At 44.4% G+C, this 17,665-nt stretch overlaps 1 protein-coding gene and 1 non-coding gene across 3 annotated transcripts; both read right to left on the bottom strand.

Annotated features, from left to right (window-relative positions):
• Positions 1-403: 403 nt before the first annotated feature.
• LOC121457301 (tripartite motif-containing protein 30A-like) lies at positions 404-14,307 on the bottom strand. 2 transcript variants are annotated; one of them, XM_041665939.1, is made up of 8 exons: positions 14,273-14,307; positions 9,922-10,377; positions 7,961-8,056; positions 7,330-7,560; positions 3,887-3,909; positions 2,446-2,546; positions 2,197-2,223; positions 404-1,800 (listed from the first exon to the last, which is right to left on the bottom strand). In XM_041665939.1, exons 2-8 carry the CDS (start codon positions 10,339-10,341, stop codon positions 1,199-1,201), a joined length of 1,500 nt encoding a protein of 499 aa, XP_041521873.1. In that variant the 5' UTR covers positions 10,342-10,377; positions 14,273-14,307; the 3' UTR covers positions 404-1,198. The 2 variants fall into 2 exon arrangements, with proteins under 2 accessions (XP_041521873.1, XP_041521872.1); XM_041665938.1 differs by having other exon boundaries at positions 14,163-14,300.
• On the bottom strand, positions 512-618 carry LOC121458174. Its single transcript, XR_005975814.1, has one exon. It is a non-coding gene; the product is annotated as a U6 spliceosomal RNA (small nuclear RNA).
• Positions 14,308-17,665: the final 3,358 nt, after the last annotated feature.

Genomic DNA, 17,665 nt, shown 5'->3' with positions numbered 1-17,665 from the left:
CAGGGGATGCAACTCAGGTGTCTCAGCTTGGTGACAAGGGCTATTACCCACTGAGCTGTATCGACAGCTTCATACTCATTTCCTTACATTGGCTTGAGGCACCTGCACTCTATTTACAGCAAAATTATAACAGAATAAGCATATCTGTTATGTGTGCTATTCACACCAGGACCTCTGGCATGTTAGAACCAGGACTTGAACTCAGGAACTCTGGCCACATTGTCTACTCTCTCTCAATCTGTCTGTCTCTCTTTCCCTCTAGTGTGTGGCTGTGCATGCACGTGCCTGTGTGTGTGTCTGTCTCTCTCTCTAAGATGTTTTAGGACACTAATATTCTTCAAAAATATAGAACATGTGCCAGGTGCTAGGTGGTGGTGGTACTACCTTTAATCCCAGCACTTGAGAGGCAGAAGCAGGCAGACCTCTGTGAGTTCAAGGCCAGCCTGATCTACAAAATGAAGACAGCCAGAACTACACAGACAAACCTTGTCACAAAAAAACAAAAAACAAAACAAAAAAGGAACACTTCATGAATGTGTGTATCATCCCTCAGCAGGGGCCATATTAATTTTCTCTGTATCATTCCACTTTGGGTAGACATGTTGCCTAGGGGAGCGCACGCACGGGCGACTTTCAGTGCATATCATCTGTGATGTTTTCTCCTTAGTTCCTTGATGAAGAAGAATCATGGTAAAAATGGCCTACTTGCTAAGGGTACATTTCTTAACCATGGACTCCTACGTATAATTCTTAAAACTAGTAGACAAGTTGTTGAAGAACTTCCTTTCTTTTCCTTTCACTGAGGAGTAGAATGAGGGATGGAGACATGAGGGGAACTGAGGCAAGAGCATTAGTCATGGAGCCCCTTCTCAATACGCATGAGGCCTTGGGTTCCATCTCTGGCATGGAGAATAAAAGAAGAATTTGACAGCAGTGTTATCTTCCATAGAGAAAACTCAAATATTTGTCCTTGAATATATGGTGAATGATTTACTATTCTTACCTAAAATACCAAGGAACAGAGAATATGGCCCAAAGAAATGAATATATTTCATTTACCAGTGAAAGATGTTCACACAGGAAGGCTAGAGACAGCAAATTATCTCCATATATATTTATGGGTAAAATTGTGCCCATGAGGTCAGGCAAATAAGATACACACCAGAGCCAAAGGCCCTCCACAGAAACAGATGAAGTTTTATGAGTCTGACCAGCATACTGTCATGGGCACTGAACATCCCCTAGGATTAAAATATGGAAAAACATTATCAGGAAAGGAATTTGCACAGAATCTGTAGATGAGAGTCCCATGGTGGGAAATATTGTAAAACGAGAGAGTGCCGGCTGCATGGTCAAGGAAAACGCCCACTCGACAGGGAGGAACCATCAGCGAGAGGGTCAAGACACTGGGCTTGCCTGTGAAGGCACACTCCTCAAAAGCATTATACACGCACTTGTTCCACAGCCCTATAACCCAGAAGCCATATTTAGGTTGATAATGTGAATTATTGTTAATACCCAAACGAAATAAGGGATTTAGGCGGCTTTCAGCATTTGAATGAAATATCGGATTGAAGAGGTAGCTTCCATCACTTAATCCCAGAACCCAGGCACCTTTTCCAGACACATCTACTTCCCAATAATGCTTTCCTGATTGGATAGATGGGTAGCCCAGGGCACCATCATGAGAGTTCTCACACCCAGATGCAAAATTTCTTGTTTGTTCTTCATATCTTATTTGTCTTTTGTCTGCAGAAATAACGGTGTTTGGATTGTTGTTCTCAACCAGCGTCACTTGAACTGCACAAAAATGACAGGAGTGAGTGTCATGGGGTCAGGAAATACTATGATGTTAGGAACAGAAGTTTAAGGCAGGTGGTGGGGGTGCACACCTTACCCAGCGGGAGGCAGAGGCAGGAGGATCTCTGTGAATTAGAGGCCAGCCTGGTCTACCAGAGCTAGTTCCAGGACAGTTAGGGCTGTTACATAGAGAAATCCTGTCTTGGAAAACAAACAAAAACAAAAGAAGTCTAAGAAGAAAGTGTGCAGGCCCGGAAGGAACCTTGTGTAGAAATCACTGGAGAGGCAGATTGCAGAAGCATATTACATAGCCTGGGAGAAGCAACATGAGGTCTAACAGAAACATAGGCTCTGCAGGAAGAGGGGTTGGCTTACAGTGCTGTGTTTTCTCCTTACCCCAGTAGCGCTGGGCCTCTGTGAGCTCTGAAAGGACAAAAATTCACAATCTTAAATGCAAGCAAAGGTAATCTAAAGTCCACTTCTGCAGATTGGGCAAGAGTTGAAAACCAGAACAGGGTCAAAGACGAAAGTTCATGTCCCATCAGAGAAGGTCCAATCATCAGTATGTGGTATGTATTCTTCCTTGTCCCTATCTAGAAGCCACTAGAATCCCAAAGCCCCGTCATGTAACGTAGCTCTCCTCACCTTGAAGCACTTGCAGCATGCCTTGTAGATCAGGGGCTCGGAACACTCTTCTTCGTTTCTTGGGGATGGCTTTGGGCTTCGTCAGTGAAAAGGCCTGACTCCTAGGAATTAAAAACAATGAATACCCCCAGCCACCACTACTTCCTCTCATTTCAAACCACAGATGCACTTGAGCTCTCAAAAATGCTGAGGAGGGTAGCCTGCCATCTGGGGATGTGAAAAGCACAATTGTGTCCTTCCAATTTACTTTCAGTAATTGCAGTGTTGGAAGGCCTTATGTTCTCGGAATCATGGTTCTTGCCTTCTAAAATGAAACAACTTATTTTCTCCCACTCTGCCTCCTTGATAAAATAATAAATTTTAAAACAAACCAAAGCTAAGGTAGTTGGGGGAAAACTGTGTGGAAACATATTTTCATGAATGTGGATTCTTGGGGAAAAATCAAATAGTAGAGTACAGAACACACACCTTGGAGCTCAACACAAATCAAGTATGGGAAATACATCTGGGAAAGTCAGATGGCTTCAAAACCTTTAGCCAATATAGAAAATTGCAAGTAATACCTAATTTTTCAGGCTCTATTATAAAGATTACAAACAGTTGGAAAAGACAAGGATATCAAACTAATACTAATATGATCCCAGTGTCTTAGGAAAATCCTCGCTGTGGTTATGTGGGTGTGCTATCTAGACGCAAGCTTGTCATCTCCTGTACAGTATGGGATGGAAATGGACCAGTCGCTCACACCTGTATCAAAGTGGTATGTGCAGAGATTCAAGATTATTGTTGCAAATCTAAGTACATCCAGAAAGACTGGATTTCTTTTTTTTTTTACTTATTTTTATTTTTTATGATTTATTTAACTTTTTATTTTATGTGCATTGGTGTGAAGGTGTCAAATCTCCTGGAACTGGATTTTCAGATAGTTTTGAGCTGCCATGTGCGTGCTGGGAATTGAACCCAGGTCCTCTGGAAGAGCAGTCAGTGCTCTTAACCTCTGAGTCATCTCTCCAGCCCCAAGACTGGAAGTCTTCTAGTCTCAGGAGAAAATAATGTGAACATATAGGAATTCTGCCAATGGACAATTCTGTGTACTTTGCAGACATCTGCCACATCCCATCTACCATAAACCAAGCACCTGTTAAATCCAGATCCAGGGCCACATGCAAGCACACGGGTAAAGTGCTGACATTACAATGGAGCTAAGAGTACCCCAGTCTTTATCGCTAATCCCATTACTGAGCCAAATAGTTCCTCACAACCCCTTTCTCTACCATAGGCTCTAATCTATTCTCAACAGAGGCAACACACTCCGTCCCTGTTTTTTGATCAGAAATCCAATACTAAATCTAAATTGCCCCAACCTGGGAGAATTATGTTCTACTTGAAAACTAAGCCATTCTTGCCACACGGAAAGACTGCCACTGGCAGCCATACATACCATTTTATGATGTCATCCACTCCCTAGACAGGAACAGAGAAAACAGGAGTTAAGACTTCTCATTAAGACGGCGGGTGAGCATCCTCGCAACCGAGACTCTGTGAGAGACAACAGTCATGATAACATACGAGGAGCCATTTCCTGCAAGTGACAGTCTGTAAATGAGCTGATTAAGGCGGCAGAGATCACTGTGGGTGGCAGGCATCTTCTCCACCAATGGTCTCCCAGAGTGCACAGCATGCTGGGATGTGACAAAGCACTCAACACTATCTGGACCCGCAGGAGCACAGGGGTCTGAAGGAAGCACTTGGAAAGGACTTAGAGCCTGTCCTTGCTCACACCAGAACATGGAAACATGGTGGCACCCAAGATCTATGTAAGCCACTCACTGCTCAGACACAGCACCAAGGAGAACCGCCTACAGCCAAAGGGATCTGAGAAGGTCATCTTTGAATTCAACACAACTGTGTCAGAAATTAACTAGGGTAATGTTCTTGTTTCTTGTTTTCTTTCTTTATCTACCCCACTCTTTGACACGCCACACCATGGTTTGGCTGTTGTCTGTGACTTGCTCTGCTAGGCTTTAGATGGTTGTGTCTCTACGGTCTACTCCATCACTTCCTTTGTCAGACTTTCCCCCCACATCTCATGGGCTTCTCTTCTTAGTCCTCCATTTCTTCCTCTCATTATTATCTCTCCTCTTTTAACTTCTTTTTAAATTTCTTTTTTAAATTTCTTTTATACTTTATATGTGTTTTGTCTGCATGTGTGTTTGTGCACCACATTGTATGCCTGCCTGGTGCCCATGGAGGTCAGAGGGTGTCATATCTCCTGGAACTGGAGATGGTAGTGAGTCACTATGTGGGTTCTGGGATGGAACCTAGGTCTTCTGCAAGAGCTATCTCTCTGGCCTCACTTTTTTATTCTTTAATTATAGCCTTTCATAGCTTCAATGACTTCTAAAATCTGTGGAACCTGACAGTGTCCCAATGTTCCCCTTAAAGATAATTTTTCCACCTTAAGTTTTTTTTTTTTAAAATCTCATACATAGGCTGGAGAGATGGTTCAATGGTTAAGAGCACTTGTTGCTCTTCTTTATAGTGGTTCATTGCCATCTGTCACTCCAGTTCTAGGGGATCCAATGACTTCTTCTGGCCTCCAGAGGCACCAGGCACACACATGGTACCCATGCATACAGGCAGGCAAAGCACTCATGCACATAAAATAAATAAAAAATACATTTAGCTGGTTTGTGGCGGCACACAGCTTTAATCCCAGCACTCAGGAGGCAGAGGTAGATGTATCTCTGTGAGATTGAAGCCAGCCTGGTCTACAGAGCGAGTTCCAGGACAGGCTCCAAAGGTATACAGAGAAGCCCTGTTTCAAAAAAAAAAATCTCTATTTTAAAAAAATGATTTGCCAGGTGGTGGAGCACACCTTTAATCCCAACCAGGTGGTGGCAGGTCAGGAATTCAAGGCCAATCTGGTCCACGCAAGCAAATTCCAAGACAGCCAGGAGCTAGGACTACAATAGAGAGACCCCGTTTAAAAAAAAAAAAAATCTATATTTTCCCATGTGTGGGTGTGTATTTTGAATAACAAAACAGGATCTTGTTCTGTGGCTCTGCCTGGTGCCTGGGGCCAAAGGAGGTCAGAGGTCAGAGGGTGTCAGATTTCATGGACCCAAAGAGCTAAGCATACAGATGTGTGGCAGCATATCTGGAATTCAAACAAGCCGGCCTAGAGCAAGCTGCACACACCTGTCTCCTGAAGTCGTAAACCAATAGCTGACATAGGCACTCAACCTCAGCATGGATCAACAGATGAATGGACAAAAGCAAGGTGGTCCACGTACACAGTGGAATACGAGACAGCTTTATAAAAGAGGAAGCGCAATCATTTGCGGTAACACGGATGAACCAACAGAGTTTGTGTCACATGAAACAAGCCAGGTTCAACCAAATAAATGCCGCATGATATCACGTGACTACGTAGAAGATCTCATAGGAGACTAGAGTGAGTGCCGACAGTAGTTGTGCAGAAAAAAGTGGGTTGATATTGCTCAAAAGATAAATTCCTAGTCTTGTACAGTACAGTGAGAGGGGGTAGTAAATAACATACTCTTCAAGTTACAAAAAGACTTTGAGCTGCCATCACACAAAGAAAGCAGTATGATGTGGGGCCATGCATTTGTGAATTAGCTCCATATAGTATTTCATAATGTAAGCATATTGCAAAACACCCTGTAATATGTACGTTTTTAAAATTAAAATGAACACAATAGGAAAGTAAGAAATTGAAAAGATGGTGAGGACTTCCTACAACCAATATGGCCTATAAATTTTATAACTTAGATGGAAGAAACACATTCCCATGGAGACATCTCCGACAAATGCTGCAAAATGCTAACTCTGGGCTGCAAGACGGCTCAGCAGGGAAAGGCATTGGCCATATAAGCATGTGGTTCAGTCCCTGGAAGTGACGTAAAGTAGTCTTTCCATAGTTGTTTTCTGATACATAACACACACAGACACACACACAGAGACATACACACACGTGTTTTGAAATAGGGTTTCTCTCTATAGTCCTGGCTATCCTGGAACTTGCTCTGTAGACCAGGCTGGCCTCAAACTCACAGACTCAAACCCACCTGTCTCTGCCTCCTGAGTTCTGGGATTAAAGGTGGACACCACCACCACCTGGTACATAAAATATTTTTAAGGAGTAAAAATGATCTAAATAAATGTGATACTAAAATAAAATAAAAAATTTACATTTCTTTAAATAGCAAAATAAAACAAAAAACTACAATGTTCAGTGGCTCAAGTAGCTCAAATACTTTTTAAAAATACTTCCAGTTCACTATTTCTTGTCTTTTATTATTATTTTATACATATGAACATTTGCCTGCACACGTGCTTGTGCATCACCAGCACGCTTGGTACCTGTGGAGGTCAGAAGAAGCACTGGAGTTCCAAGCGGTGTTGAACTACAATGTGGATGCTGGAACTGAACCCAGGCACTCTAGAAGAACAGCCACTGAAGAGGGGAGAAGCCTCAACTCATCCTATGGTGGACAACATAAACACCTCTCATAACTACAAGTTTCTTGCTTGCCAGTGCCTAGCTGGAGTTAATGTGGTACTTAAACAACACACAGCTCCGCTCAGAAAGAGCAGGTGTCATGCATACCCATGCCTTCAACAGAGCTTCTCCCCAAACTTTATCTTCTGTGCTGTACTTGATAAACTAAATAAAAAAGATTCCACTCCTTGTCATTTATGCATGCAATGATTTCCCAGCCTATGAAACTGGTTTGGAAGGAGTTCAGGGAGAGCCCAGAGAGCCCTACTGTCCTCCCCAGGGAGATCACAGCAGCACAGAGGGAGGGGAACGGCTTCCAGGTGTCCTGACTCTCAGATGCCGACCTCCCGCAGCCTTACCTGCAGCATCTCCATGGCTGAGCACTGCAGCTGATGCTCCACATCTGAGATGAGGTCTCCTAGCAACTTGCTCTGTTGGGCATGCTTACTTTCAGACTCTGCCACGTTGCTCAGAATGTCTTCCCTCTCTTGCGTCAGCTTCTGCAGCTCATTCTTTTCTTCAGAGTCCAGGATGTCTTTTAGTCTTCTAAATTCTGTCTGAACGTTTTCTACATCTTTCTGTATTTGATTCTTCAGAGATAAGAAGAATGGAAAGATAATGGAAGAATTATTCAGTCTGTCAAAATGTGCTAGTGGAAGTTTTTTTTTTGTTGTTGTTGTTTTGTTTGTCATGATCTACCCATTCCCAAGCATCTTCCCAACAGTGAGAGTTCCAGAAAGCACCACAGAAGAAAGTCCCAGGACTCAGAACCATTCTCACCAGGCCCCCATGGTGTCAGCTCCTCACACAGTCAGGCTCAGCTGTGATGCACTCTCTGTGCAGCCCCAGCTCCAAGGGAACAGGCAGAGAGGACTAATCAAGGCCTCTTGTCACCATCAGCTTCCAGGGAATGAAGAGCCAGGGAGCTTCTTGCCCAGGTCCCTCCCAGGCATCAGGCTAACTCCCTTAGGGGGTAGGGTCCCCACTTGCCTCCCAAGAAGTTCTCTCCTTTTGAAGGTCGTCCTTCCAGTTCTCTATTTCTTTCTTGTCTGACATCAGCTTTTGCAGAGCCACCTGGAGCTTCCCCTGTGAGAGAGGAATTGTAGCAGAGTCAATCTGTGTGCTTTAGTAGGACAGCTGCTCCTAGCCAAAGGCCAAGAAACTCTTCTGGAAAGAGAGGAGGCCTTAGACTATTACGTCTCCTTAAAGGAATGTGATATAAATTATATACATAACATATATATATATTCATACATACATATATGATTTTTGTCTTTTTATGTTTTATGATATTGTTTTTGTTTTTTGAGAGAGGGTTTCTTAGTATCACCCTGGCTATTCTGGAACTAGCTCTGGAAACCAGACTCTCCACCAACTCACAGAGATCTGCCAATCTGCCTGCCTCTGTCTCCTGAGTGGTAGGATTAAAAGTGTGCACCACCACCACCGGCTACACATAGAACTTTTAGATCTATTAAGAGCAAATAGATAATAAACATTAAAAAGAAAGCAAACAGGAGGGCTGGAGAGATGGCTCAGTGGTTAAGAGCACTGTCTGCCCTTCCAGAGGTCCTGAGTTCAATTCCCAGCAACCATATGGTGGCTCACAACCATCTGTAATGAGATCTGGTGCCCTCTTCTGGCCTGCAGGCAGACAGGACACTGTATACATAATAAATAAATAAAATCTTAAAAAAGAAAAGAAGGCAAACGGGCAAATTCAAGTTGGTTGAAACCGAGAGAATGGCAACTAGAGTCTAGGAGTTGGAAGAGAGTCATAAGGTCACCATCAACTCAAAAAGATTCCCCATCCTCCTATCCTCTGTTAAAAAGGTGTTATCAAACCAGGCAGGGTGGTAAATGCCTTTAATAACAGCACTCAGGAGGCAGAGGCAGGTGCATCCCTGAGTTCAAAGCCACAAGTTCCAGGACAGCCAGGGCAACTGAGAGAAAAACAAGCAAGCAAATAAATTAATAATAACGTGGTCTCATTATGTAAAGAATCCTTGCTCCAGTTGCCTCAGAAATGTTGGGATTACAGGCATCTGCTACCAAACCCAGTTAAACTGATTTATTTTTTTACACTAATGTTAAAAAACCGATAGCAAGGAAAGAAGAAATGAGGTATAACAACTTACTTCATTTAGTCTTTTTAACTAGCTAATTCATTTTGTGTTTTTGTTTGTTTGTTTTTCAAGGCAGGGTTTCTCTGTAGTTTTGGAGCCTGTCCTGGAACTAGCTCTTGTAGACCAGGCTGGCCTCGAACTCACAGAGATCTGCCTGCCTCTGCCTCCCGAGTGCTGGGATTATAGGTGTGCGCCACCACCGCCCGGCCTAATTCATTTTGTATGTGTGCATGTGTATGCCCACACTTGTGCTACCCCAGGCATGTAGAGATCAGAGAACAAGTTGCAGCAATCAGTTCTCGCCTTCAATCATGTGGTTTCTGGGTTAGAACGCGGGTCATCATGCTTAGCAACAAGGAATTCAGCCATCTCTCCAGCCCTCGTCTCAATGACTGTGACAACCAAAGAAGAATCAGAGCTTCTCTTGGACATAAAAATCTCGGGCTGGAGAGATGGCTCAGTGGTTAAGAGCATTGCCTGCTCTTCCAAAGGTCCTGAGTTCAATTCCCGGCAACCACATGGTGGCTCACAACCATCTGTAATGAGGTCTGGTGCCCTCTGCTGGTCTGCAGACACACACAGATAGAATATTGTATACATAATAAATAAATAAATAAATATTTAAAAAATGGTAGATTCTCTTAAGATTAAGGTTAAAGCTCAGGGGATAGACCTATGCTTTCAGGCCTCAGAAGGTACCAGGATGGAATGAAACCCCAGGCCTCTACTCCACAATGATCAAGTAACTGAATGGGTACAAGAAGTAGATTTCATGGTAGGTTCTGCTTCTTGCTCTATTTCCCACAATCTCCTCCCATTTCTTACCTTGTACTCATGGGCTGCCTCTTCAATGAGAGCTGTTTGGTGTCCTCGGTGCTCCTGAGATCGCTCACAAAGCCAGCAGATGGCCACCTTGTCCTTCTCACAGAAGAGCTGGAGTTTCTCTCCATGCTTTGCACAAACATTCACCTTCTGCTCCTCCCCTGAGCTGGACTTGAACTCCTTGAGCCTCTCCACTATGTTGGCCACATGCCGATTAGGCCTCAGATCCCCAAACAGGTAACTCACTCGGCACACAGGGCAGATGAACTCACCCTCTTCGTCTTTGCTCGACTCATAGTTCAGTGTAATGCAGGCTCGGCAGAAGCTGTGACCACAATCTGCACTCACAGGCTCCACCATGAGGTCCAGACAGATAGGACAGGTCACCTCCTCCTTGACATTCATCATGAATTCTGAAGCCATAATTGCTGTGATCCTGGGTCACGCCTGCTAAGGAGCCTGCATGATTGAGAAGATGAAAAGAGGGACAAGTAAGAAGGGAGGAATGCTGGGCAGTGGTGGCACACACCTTTAATTCCAGCACTTGGGAGGCAGAGGAAGGCGGATCTCTGTGAGTTTGAGGACAGCCTGATCTACAGAGCGAGTTTCAGGACAGACTTCAAAGCTACAGAGAAAAGAAACCTTGTCTCAAAAAAACAAAAAGAAGAGGAAAAAGAAAGAGAGAGATAGAGAGAGAGAGAGAGAGAAGGAAGGAAAGAGAAAAAGAAAGAAAGAAAGAAAGAAAGAAAGAAAGAAAGGAAGAAAGGGAGGAACAGAATGAACACTGACTATGCAGATATCAAGGATGGGCCATGACCACAATAGCATAAGGCAAAGAAGCTAAGAGAGAGAAACAATATGAACAACTGAGATAAATATGCAAAAGTAAACCTGTCTTGGTGGCACACACCTTTAACCTCAGCACTCGGGAGGCAGAGGCAGGCAGAGCTGTGAATTTGAGGCCAGCCTGGTCTACAGAGCGAATTCCAGAACACCTACAGGTGTTATACAGATAAACCCTGCCTTAGCCAGGCGGTGGTGGCGCACGCCTTTAATCCCAGCACTCGGAGGCAGAGGCAGGCGGATCTCCGTGAGTTCGAGGCCAGCCTGGTCTACAAGAGCTAGTTCCAGGACAGGCTCCAAAGCCACAGAGAAACCCTGTCTCGAAAAAGCAAAAAAACAAAAAACAAAAAACCTCTGCCTTAAAACACACACACAAACACACACACACACACACACACACACACAAGCAAAAGTAACAAGCATCTAAGCATTTAATTGCAGTTATGTATCTAAACATTTAATTACAGTTATGCATCTAAACATTTAATTACAGTTATCCTATATTGAGTTCTGAGAATAAAGGGCCTGGGAAATAGCTCCAATACACAGTACTGACCTAGAATGCACAAGGTTCAAGGTTTGGTCACAAGCACTGCATATACAAAAACCAAAATAACAAGTAATTAAAATCAGAAATAACAGACAAGACAGACAAGACTAGAGGTGTGCACAAAGTATAACATAAACAATGGTAGAAATGGGGTTGTCCAAGTTTCCCAAATTCAAAACACAAGAGTTTAAATGAAGGTTAACAATTAACAAGGAATTATGGGACAAAGACAAATGCATCCTGCCACAGAAGTTCAGGCTTCTTCTCTAGTTTGGAGCTGCCAGTGTAGCTGGTATGCAGAGAGCTGGACAGTGTCTGGTGTTACAGCAGCCTCTAGGAGACAGAATACATGGCACTTCTCAAATGAAGGTCTAGGTATCAGATTCTGAAACAGGTAACGAACTCGAAGCTCTTTCCTAAAGTTAGTGCAAAACCACCAATGCTGGGGCTGGAGAGATGGCTCAGAGGTTAAGAGCACTGCTTGTTCTTCCAAAGTTCTTGAGTTCAATTCCCAACAACCACATGGTGGCTCACAACCATCTGTAATGAGGTCTGGTGCCCTCTTCTGGTCTGCAGACACACACACAGATAGAATACTGTATACATAATAAATAAATATTAAAAAAAAATCCCACCAATGCTAATTACCAGTAAGAATGCCCTCCTATTCCAGCAAAACAGAATCTGGCTGAGCCATGAAGCTGTCTCTCCCGGTGCCAACCTAACAGGGCCCACTTCTCATGGAAAAAGAGCCCTGGTTAAGCTATGGCAGTCTGGCTCCTATGATGAAGCTGGGAAGGGGAAAGAATATGATCACATTTTTGAAAATATTTTTTAGAATAAAAAGATAAATAAATATACCTATCTCAAAGTATCATGCAAAAGACAGAAGTCACAGAGAGAACAAAGGGGCACTGTTTAGAAAATGAGTATACTCAGTCTAAGTGTTTCACAAGGAAATGAAACAGAGAGAAGGCAGACAGGAACTCAGCAAGGGATCGCACTCACCCAGCCACGCACAGGACACTCCCCCCACTGACAGACACACACACACGCACACACACACACACACACACACACACGAACACTTCTCTAGAAGGAACCTCTGGGATACAAGACTGGGTCTCTTGATGTAAGAAGACCGAAATGAAATATCTTCTTTAACCTCAGTGGTATAAAACTAGAAATCACTACAAGAGGGATTTGGGGAAAACTCACAGACACATGGAAATTATACAACATTCTCTAAACTAATGAGCAAAGAAAAAATCAAAAAGAGGTTTAGAAGCATTCATCTCAAGGAATTCCATTGGGTACTACAGTCTAAGAGGGAAGCCCACTGGGACAAAATTACATTAAATAAATAAAAAACAAATAAAGTCTCAAGTAAATAACTTAATTCTTGACCTCAGGGAAGTAAGAAAAAAAATGAAGAAACTAAGCCAAAACTTATACGATGGGAAAAGAACGCAGAAAACAGAAATACAACAAGAAGAACAGAAAGACTCTAGGAAAATGTAAGGAATCATCATCTCAGTTGTTCTCTCTCTCTGTCTCTCTCTCTGTCTCTCTCTCTCTCTTTCCAATTCATTTGAGGACAGGATTTTCACTATGCAGTCCTGGCTGCCCTGGAACATCTATGTAGATCAGGCTGGACTAAAACTCACAAAGATTTTCTTGCCTCTGCCTTCCTAGTATTGGGATTAATGGCATGTGCTATCTGCCCAATCGGCACAATATGCAATGAAATAAAACCAACAGGATCTTAAGAAGGTTCGTCGATGTCTCCTGGGTGCCCAGATTAGCTTTGATAAAACCGTGAAATCCCTGATCAAACTGGTTAATCTCATGGTTCTCACGATATTTTATAATTAGACGTTTTCCAAACCAATCAAGAATCTAATTTCCATTATTTAGAGATAGAAAAGGGGGTGGCAGCAGTAATGTGCACTTGCCTCTCTAGTGACGGGAGGTGGGGATGGGGGCCGACTGAGGGGTTGAAGACCAGCCTGGGCAACAAAAATGTATCACCTCTCTAAGAGACAACAGGAAAGCGGTCACTTCTGGGAGAATCTTCAGATATGCTACTCTAGCGAGTCTCCTCCTCCTCCGTCTGCCCATCTTCGAAGACCCCCTTCCCATGGAACTGGACCCAAGGCTTGAAAAGAGCCTACCCCTGAGCTAAGTCACAAACATTTTAAAAAATATTTTATAAATGAGGCTCATTTCTGATCCTCTGGCCTTTTGTGTAGCTGTAATCTCAACCTGGACTGAGCACTGCTTCAGTTTTCAGGAAATGGCTGAAGGAGAAGAAAACAACAGCGGTCATGTCCTGGCTTGGGGCTATCACAGGGAGTCAGTGACTAGCTAACAGGCTCACAGCCTCCAGCCCTAACCCCAGAGAGGAGCCCTAAGAGTTCCTAGGGCAGAGATTCTCAACCTTCCTAATGAGGTGACCCTTTAATACAGTTCCTCATGTTGGAGTGACCCCAACCATAGAATTATATTTGTGAAAGGCTCAAGGAACCCCAAAGGGGTCGCGACCCACAGGTTGAGAACCACTGTCCCAGCGACTGCGGAAACACCACATTATAACACAAAAACATATTCAATAAAAGAGGCTCTGACTTAGTCAGCTGTAGAGAAAGGAACTGTGTTCGTCAAGGTACAATTCAAATTTATAGATTATGAAATGGCAGGAGGCGGCTGGACCTGGCTAAAAGCCATCTCTAAACTAGGCCTCTCCCCCTCCCCCACCGGCAGTTCCTTCCTCAGGCTCCTCCTTCTGCATTTTCAGCTCGAGCCCAACAGCCCCTCCCTCTTCATCCTCCTTTTTAGCCTACAAACTCACCCAAGCAAAAGCAATGCTTTTCTTGAAAAATCCTCCAAACTCTGCCCCTAATATTGCTCAGCCAACCAGCAGCCAACCTGAAAGTGGTAAAATACGGAGAATTAACGCACCAACCCAGAACTTCAAAGTACTTCCGACTCCAAGGAGAAGAAACGAAAGTTTGAGCCCAGGAAGAGAAAGAGAAACTACAGAAGAAGGACTGACCAATAGCATGCTTCCGCATAAGCATACCCAGCTCCACCTACTGAAGGAACTCCCCTCAGATCAGCACAGCCTGTCTGGAGAGCAGACAATCAGCTCTCCCACCCTTAACTGTTTTGTTTTGTTTGAATTTCTGAAGCCAGTTGTTGAGGGTCAGGTCAAACTGACCAAACAAGATCCAGACCTGTCTGGAAAGTCTTCTCTTGGGCTGCTCTTGCACCTGAGCTCCTGGCTGGGTTTTGCTTTGTGTGGCAGGTGTGGCCCTAAGGGCAGGAAATTAAGGTGAGGGACAGGGAACTGCAGTGTCCTCTGGAGCTGGACTTGAGCGCTTACAGGATGAGAACAGGGAGGAAGCTGCAGTTCAGGACAGCTGCTCACAATCAAGATTCCCACCCAGCGTGGGAGGAGCCCCATGCAGAGCCCTGCAGAGACACTTTCCACACTCACAGCAGGGAAACTAGCAAGCTGCAGGGGCTCTCCAGCTGCCCAGGGGTGTCCTGCAGATTAGGTGTTCTGTTGCTGCCCAGAGCAGGGCCTCTTCCCAGTGCTGATCTGATACATTGTATCCCTTCCAGGAATCCCTCCCCAGAATGTCTCCCACAGGTCCCCCTTTGAGTTAGGATTTCTATTACATTCCTCTAGAATTCTCTCATCATCCCATGAATTAGAAGCTGAGCATGTGTATAGCTGGGAATGTGGTGAGTTGGCACAGTGGATGCCTAGCAGGGTGGAGTCCTGGGGTGGATCCTGAGCACTGTACACACCCAGGTGTGCTGACACGTGCATGTGTATGTCTTAGTCACTCTTCTGTTTCTGTGACAAATGCCACAACTGAGGCACCTTATAGGGACAGTGCTTGATTTGGGACTTGCAGTTTCAAAGGGTTAGAGGTCATGGCCACCACAGTGGGGAACATGGCAGCAGGCAGGAAGGCATGGTGCTGGGGCAGGAGGTGAGAGGTCACACTTGAGACACAAACCTGAGCCAAAGACAGACACTGGGAATGCCCAGAACGTATTGAAATCTCAGAGGTCACACGCATGTCACATATACTCCAATACTGCTACACCTTCCAGTTTGTCCCAAAGAGAGCCAATAACTGGAAATCGAGTATTCAAAGACATGAGCCGATGGAGGTCATTCTTATCCAAACCACCACAGGATTCCTCTGCTTTGGAGCTGGCAGCAGAAGGATTAGGAGGTTGAAGGGCATCCTCAGCAACAGGGGACTTTGATGCCAAGACAGCCTGAGATACATGAGAATTATCTAAAAACTGAAACGCTGTATGAGGAAAGCAATGAGCCGTCCCCACTTTCAGTCTCCCCACCCCCCACTCCTGCAGGCCTATCTCATGTGTCTCGTATATTCTCAGATCTATTAAACATGACATACGGGGCAGGAAGGGATATGACCGCATTGTCTGAGTTTTGTTTAACAAACCTGTCGCCTCCTCTTCTTTCTATTCTTATTTTTAGAGACAGGCTCTTACAGTGCACCCCAGCCTGACCTCTAGCTGAGATTTAACTCCCTAACCCTCCCCAGTGCTGAGCCCCTGGACTTTTGCTGTTGTTTTAATTTGGTCTTTGCACTTGAGGGATTGAACCCAGGACCTTGTGAATGCTGGGCCAGTGTTCCATCCCTGAGCTAAACCCCTAGCTCAAACTCCACATCTTGATGAGGTCAAGAGACTGAACTGCTGTTCTTGCTGTGAACACAATGTCTATCAATCGATATTGTAATCTGATTCTTCTCAATTGTTAATGATTATATAAAATTCTTTGCAACTTTTGTTCGGTTTTGTTTTGGAAGCAAGGTTTTATTTCACATCTCAGACTGGGCTGGAGCTCTCTCATGTTCAGTGTGGTCTCCAGCTGCTGGCACTACTCCTCCCTCAATCTAGCAAGTGCAGGTGTTAGAGGGATGAGCAACCATATTTGTCTTTTACAGAGTTGAACCAGTGCCTCCTCTGTTTCTTCCTAAGGCCTTCTTGGGAATCAAAATAATAAAATGCTCAGACAGTCATCTACCTCTTTGTGAACTTTCTCTGCAGCCACAATTTCATTCCAACTCTGTGCAAAGATTTGACTTTGTTATCGGGTCTGCCACCAGCCTCGAACCTCAGTGACAAGAATGAAGGCAGCCAGGAGAGCACAGCACTGACCACGCTGCTGAGCAGTGCGGCAACGTGTGTGAGTCTAACTGTGTCAATACACGCTGACATCTATTTCAACACAGGAAAGGCTTTCCCATGAAACAATTATGGAAGAAATATTAACCAAAAAGAACCTAGGAGTGATATGAAGATAGAACATTTTTGTAGGGCCTGCGTCTACCCTTGTTCCTGGGGTTCAGCTTGAGGACAGTTTCTGGTCAGCATTCTGTTTGTTCCCGTGCTCACTCTGCCCTGCCTGGTGATTAGCTCTAGGGCATTGTTGGCTCCGTCTTTGGTGAGGTCATTTCCCACCTGCCTGGCTTGAAATCCTTGAGCATCAGGGAGGTATATAAGGATTTCCCCAAGGTTGAATAAACAGCATTCTGCTGATCTCCTTTCGAATGACCCAGGTCTCTTTGTGTGTTCTTTCAATCTCCAGGCCCTTGCCAGACTCGCATATGGTACAGTGGTGCGCTAACTATACCAAGGGAGTAACACAGAATCGGGTGTTACACATTTTTCTTGAATGAATTTATAATTTAAAATTTAAATAAAATCAACTGTTATTATTATTATTATTTTTGTTGTTTTGGTTTATCAAGACAGAGTTTCTTTGTAGCTGTGGAGCCTGTTCTGGAACTAGCACTTGTAGGCCAGGCTGGCCTTGAACTCACCGAGATCCGCCTACATTTGCCTCCCTAGTGCTGGGATTAAAGGCGTGTGCCACAACTCCCCTGATATTTTATAATACAGGTATTGTAATTCTTCAAAAAAGCATAGTGATGTTTTGAGTGGACTGTTGCAATCTCTTCCAGCGTGTAGTGCTAGACCTCCAATCTACATGCCGCACTGTAACTGCCTCCCTGCTGTCACAGAGAGAAACATGATGGAGCTCCACTCAAAATGCGTCCCCAGGAGCTGCCTTGATGGTGCCACACTAACCTACGTGAGTTCTCATGACAGGGCATCCTATGTTGTGTCACATGTCTGTCCTGCCTGGAAATTAGAGAGCCTGGCTGCAGGCGCCTGCTGTGAACCTACCTCTCCATCCTACAAAGTCTGAGTCTTGTCCTTCAGCCACGGGGACCCTGATGCTCTCCAGAGATTCCTACATTCAGTCTTCTCTTGTAGTGGGCCCTGAACTCTCCT

This window comes from Microtus oregoni, unplaced genomic scaffold, assembly GCF_018167655.1.
Source record: "Microtus oregoni isolate MIOR12 unplaced genomic scaffold, Mior012 000016F_ref0000370, whole genome shotgun sequence".
NCBI lineage: Eukaryota > Metazoa > Chordata > Mammalia > Rodentia > Cricetidae > Microtus > Microtus oregoni.
The sequence above is the reverse complement of the archived record's forward strand: the minus strand, read 5'-3'. Positions and strand labels throughout refer to the sequence as shown.